The 5,927-nt window shown below is 32.9% G+C and overlaps 1 protein-coding gene across 2 annotated transcripts; it reads right to left on the bottom strand.

Moving 5' to 3' along the window:
- Window positions 1-1,576: 1,576 nt before the first annotated feature.
- LOC131154939 (transcription elongation factor 1 homolog) lies at window positions 1,577-5,235 on the bottom strand. 2 transcript variants are annotated; one of them, XM_058107791.1, is made up of 5 exons: window positions 5,042-5,235; window positions 3,826-3,963; window positions 2,326-2,396; window positions 2,035-2,056; window positions 1,577-1,955 (listed from the first exon to the last, which is right to left on the bottom strand). In XM_058107791.1, exons 2-5 carry the CDS (start codon window positions 3,936-3,938, stop codon window positions 1,883-1,885), a joined length of 279 nt encoding a protein of 92 aa, XP_057963774.1. In that variant the 5' UTR covers window positions 3,939-3,963; window positions 5,042-5,235; the 3' UTR covers window positions 1,577-1,882. The 2 variants fall into 2 exon arrangements, with proteins under 2 accessions (XP_057963774.1, XP_057963768.1); XM_058107785.1 differs by lacking the exon at window positions 2,035-2,056 and having other exon boundaries at window positions 2,314-2,396; window positions 5,042-5,115.
- Between the last annotated feature and the right edge of the window lie 692 nt (window positions 5,236-5,927).

Here is a 5,927-nt window from a genome sequence, read left to right as displayed (position 1 = left end):
GAATTTGATAATTTGAGTCATTTGTGTTCTATCCGGTAGTCCTCTCTACAGTGACTACATTCTTATTCTTAATGATTTTTACTAACATCAACCTTTAAAAAAAAAAAAAAAAACCCAAGAAGCAAGAAACCCTTAATTAAGCCCACCAATTGATGGATCCCTCTTTTTTGCCTTTCTTTTTTTTTCTCATTTTAATTACAGCAACGATAACAAAACTAAGTTTTAAGTTCCACTAAATGAGATCAGTTATATGAAATTTTTTTCCATCAATTTATGCAATTATGGACCATTTCTTTCGACATATTAAATCTTTCCTTACTGGCGTATTAAATTGCTGACGTTGTAAGTGTTCATATCATTTAAATCGTTTGTTTCTTATCTTATATAAAAGTTACACCTAACTTACCACAAATATATGATTCTTAATTTATCTTTCAATGTATTAATAATATAGTAATGTATAAATTATAATAATTTTGAATATATATATATATATATAATACAATGATGATAAATTTGCAATGGAGATTAATTATTGCAATCTAAAACTTCAATCCAATAGAATTATATTTTCTATAAAAAGTATAATTAAATATATGAAGAAAATTTTTAATATACTATGAACCCCCCCCCCCCCCCCCCCCCAACAAGATATGTCAATAAACTTGAGAATCACACCTTACTTTAAAAGAAAAAATTCAAGAATTCAATTGTCATTATTATTCTTAGTTTGCAGTATATGCATGTACTGCACTTTCAAAGTGATATAAATGGTAGGAAACTAAAATTTATTATTTAGATGGTGAAGGCACCTAATAGTGGCACATCTCTTCACAGGCTTACCTGCATCACCATAAATTGGCAAAAATTAGGCACTTGATATTTAATAAAACACTACTAGAATGGACAAACTTTTTCCCACTTATTAATTGAAGCAGTAGAAAAGGGAAATAAAACATACAACAAGTTCTGAAAATTAAAAGTGAATTACCCTTTACCTCTTTTGTTGAAGAGGTTCGAATCCCAATATCTCATTAATTCACCACATCCCAAGATCATTTTGTCCTATACATTAAATGAAAAAAAGCCCTTCAAGGTCTCAAAATCTCTGTCATTGACACAACATGCACCATCTTTCCTTGATGCAAAAATTCACTACAACCGAAGCGATGACGAAAAAATGAGACGAGATCTACTGCCCTAAGAATTAAGATGCCTCCTCCCCCTCCCCTCATGCTTGACATGAGTAGCTGCCCTATGCCAGCATGTTACTCCTCCCTCTTTTTCACGTGATAGGTCCAGCATCAATTTTGACTTTAGGCAGCAACATCATCTCACTCCTATTATTGCATTCACATGACACATCCCAAATTTCATCATCACTTTGGTCAAAATGTTTTTTAAGATAATGTCAGATTAAAATGACTGGTATTTTTTTTATTAATGATTGCACTTGAACCAGAGAGCGTAAAGTAAACCATCGCACTATGGTCCAATCACTCATCCAACTTGCCCATATATTTTCCGCCAGATTTGGCCCCTGCATTATTCTCATGAGTAACCTAACTCCACAGCAGAAACAAGAATCGGCTTGAAATACATGCTGCAAAAGCATACTCTGGTTTAGTCTTACATCCAAATACAATACCATAAAAGGACTAAACAGTCGATTACAACCCACACGTTATGCCTTGTTATGCCTCGTATAGTAGGAAAACAGAATGTGCACGCGAATCCAGTCTAGCATAGGCACAATAACTACAACCACTTTACCAACTACATGATGGAATTACAGGAAGGATATGCCTAAACTAGGAAGGCTACAAACTGTCTGGCTACTACTCTCAAGAAGGAGAACATAGATCATTAATCAATTGAAAATCTAGTCTGCCTCTTGGGCACCCTCGTCTTCAAGGTTGTTGACCCGTTCACATTCGTCAATCCATTCGCTATATCTGCAGTTGAGATAGTCAGATTAGAGACCCCAATAAAGTACTGTCATTACAAATGAGGTTTGAATTAATGTCAACTTACATGTCTATAGGCTCAGTCAAGGCTGCAAAAACAAAATAAATGGAAATTAGTTCATCTCTCCCAGTAAGTCAGAACCATAAAAAATCAAAAATAAGACAAGTGGCAAGTCAAAAGCAAATGAAGCAAGGTCAATTTCCATTTTATTGGCCACAAGCTCATTTCAAACTCAGAATCCTAGCCCACTAAACAACCCCTGAGCAGGTGATGGACTCAGGAGGTTCAAGTATAACACCTCAGAAGAAATTTTATTGCATTTTATACATTTCTAGTTCAAAACACACCAAGGCATACCTGTGACAGTTGTACTAAAGCTCTCTTGGCAGATTCTGCATACTGCTTCCCCAATCAAATTCTTCATGTCACTGAGAAACCATTCACCATCATTGATTTTAGTGAGTGCACACAAGCATACATACTGAGCATAAATTGGAATCTTAAAATTACACCACTCCATTGTGTTGATTAAAAAAATTGACGCAATGTGGGATAAAAAAAAAAAGACTAAAAGTCTAGTGCTTCATAATCTAGGCCATTTAGTCCACACTCCATCCTATGAATCACTCCAAAGAAAGGAGTAACACAACCATCATTATAAGTTATTCTTAGATAAGCAAACCTCTTATTAATGAGAACATTCAATTTTCATTTCAGAATCTGGAATCTGTACAACACAGTTCCCACTCAAGTATTACCCTAATGTCTAGATCTAAAAGACATGCTCACGCACATGCTTTAGACATGCTCACGCACATGCACACACAAGCCAGATATAAACACACTTGCTGATATATATATATATATATATATATATATATGCACGCAAGCATGCTGATTTTTCGAAACATCATATATGGAGCCCTAGAACCCTCAGGCCAATATTTTTGTTTCTCTGTAGGCTTACCCTACCCTCTAAGAAGCACCAATACCAACATAAGACACAGTTGCCACATGATACTAACACAGCAATGCTACAATTTTGGGAAAATTTAGGATACAATACAACATGGATAATTAGATATGTTAATTAATTAATATAAAAATATGTATATGTATATATTTAGGCATGCTTTTACTTTTAGATGAAAAATAGTTATGTAATTTTAATTTAAAATGAACTATTAGCAATATTCATGCAAAATTATCAATAACTTTCACAAACTATGCTTAAACAATCGTCTACTACATTCATATTACAAAATATTGGTCCAACAACTAAAAAACATCTGAGGGGCAAGCTTCATCAAGATATTTAAAAAAAGAGCACAGATAAACATATGCTTGAAAAAGGAGGGGAAGGGTGTCTAGTGAAGCTCTGTAAAGCTGGCACAGTGGTGCTAGGGTTCCAAAGTCCAACCACTCCATTTTCAAAGAACCTCCTAACCCTTTGTCCCTCAGCAACTTCTTAAAATATTTTTTTTGGGCTTTGTTAACAGGATTAAGGGGGGCCATGAAACGCAGGGTTGCAGTGCAGGAAGTGTCCCAAAGGAATACTTGCTATGTAGGGAAGTGTCTCGGGTGCGTCCAAAAAATAAAATAATTAATTTCCAACATGCGTTGAATATGTCGGGCAGGTGTCGGTGACATGTGTTGAAACGGACACTTCCAGATGTATTGGTGTTTCCTAGCTTACACTGAACCAAGAACTAATAACACTTTCTCATGACTGGGTGCAATTATGAATAGTTCTCCTTTCTCCTTCAATAGGAAAAACAGTTGAGTTTGTCATAGCATAGCTAAATCATACTTCTATTCGAATATACCAAAGAGAGATGAAACCAAACAACTACTCACATGCGACATTCGACACTGGTTCCATGGCTGCAGAAGGGGCAGCTAAACACTGTATCAAGCTTGTCCATTCGCTTCTTCGGGGGTGGCTTAGCCCTTGACTTTCTTTTCCCCATTTACAAAAGCAGACCTTTCCTTTCACTGTCAAACATTTCACTTCATTATATTGTATCTTAGAGGATCCAACATGTAAAGCATGGTTACAATAATTATTAATTCAACTAAGCTGAATGGTTAAAAGAGCAAATACGAAATCAAATCCTATAGAAACTATAGATATTGTGCAATACATAATCCTAATCAACACTTTGTGGTGATTACTTCTTTATGTTTACTTACTATTTTTGTTGTTTAGAGCTGCATACTTCATCATTAAAGTTTAGTATGACTAAGTAAGGCAAAAGTGAATAAGTAATTGACATTAATTCCTCTGAGAATGCCACTAAATTGTACCTTTTATTTGTTTTAAGTTGCAATTTTATCATCTGAGTTTGGAATTGTAATGCAAAAACCTCCACACATTCTGTTTCTGGATGTGCAAAGTTGCATTTAATTGAAGTTTCAATCCTGTGCAATACAGAAATCTTGCTTCAGGTCTTAAAAATTTTAAAGTCCCACGTCCATAAATCTTAAAACGCATGTAAAATTCTCCTTTTCTTGCTCCTAACTTTCTAGATTGCCAAGAAAACAACAGAAAACAAATGAAAAGCACAAGCTTACGTTCTTCTGGTAATTAAAAAAGCTAGAAATCCAGTTTACCTAGCTTAAGTAACTGTATACACGGAGGTTTTGAAATAAACTTACCGTTCCCTTCAATTTCCCAGAAACCATAGGAATTTAAAATAAAAAATAAAAAGGAACTCAATTCATCGGAACTAATTACACGCACAAAGAATTTCGTTTGTTTTCTTTCTTTCTTTCATGCTGGTGGCACAAAAAACTATTTGATCGGATCTTTCATTATTTGGAAGACAAATCAGCTTTCCTTCGTTTTCCCTTGATTTCCAGAAACTAAACGGATCACAACGAAACCCTAAAAACACCGAACGATACAAGAAGCGAGATACCGAAAGAACCCTAGAATGAAAACAAATTACAGGCTCATGTAAAATGGCGAAAATGTTTTGAGATTGGCAGTAAAAGCATGAATTCAACGCAACGAAACAGAATTAAAAAATAACAAAACAAAACAAGAAGAAAAAAGCAGTGGCGAACTCACCAGAACGCAGTGTGCGGAGAGCGAATTTCTTGAGGGCTTTGCTGCAGGGAAAAGATGATTACTGCTACTGATAGGGTCGCCTATTTATAGGTTTTTGAATTTTGGAATTTTTGGGAGTTGGGAATTCGTACGACGACGCCGTTTTAGTGCCCTTGCAAATGACGTCAGGCGTGCCGTAATTTCGACGACTCCGTTCCGAAAAACAAAAAGACTAGCAATTTATGATTTGCGGAAATGAGGTCTGAAATAAAATTAAATCTTTTATATTATTGTTTTTAGTTTATTAAATTAAGGATAGAATTATATGTCGACCAAAATATGATTTTTGTGAATGTGAAAATTGTGGTGTCAGTTCAAAAAATCGATGGAATTAGACTTATTTTATAATTAAAAAATATTTAAAAATAAAAAAAATACTAATAATATTAATTATAATTGCTATAATAATAATAATAATAATAGGAAGAAGAAGAATAAGAATATTAATTTAAAAAAGGCCAAAATAATAATTATTATAGAAAGGATAATAATTATTATAAAAATAATAATAGCAACAAGAATTATAATAAAGAATGAAGAAGTTATTATTATTATTATTATTACTATTATTATTTGAAGGATAATAATTATTGTAAAAATAAAAAAAATAGTAATTCAAACAACAATAAGATAATAACTACACTATTAATGATCACAATTATGAAAATAATAATAATAAAAAACAGCAACAAATAATAATAATAATATGACTTATTATTATTATAAAAAATATAAAAACTAATAATAATTACAATAACAATAATAATATTTATTACTATTAAAATGATAATAACAATAAGAACAACAACAACAACAATAACAATAATAATAATAATAATAATAATAA

This window comes from Malania oleifera, chromosome 1 (genome assembly GCF_029873635.1).
Source record: "Malania oleifera isolate guangnan ecotype guangnan chromosome 1, ASM2987363v1, whole genome shotgun sequence".
Lineage (NCBI taxonomy): Eukaryota > Viridiplantae > Streptophyta > Magnoliopsida > Santalales > Ximeniaceae > Malania > Malania oleifera.
Note: the sequence above shows the minus strand (reverse complement) of the source record. Positions and strands in the feature narration are given on the sequence as shown.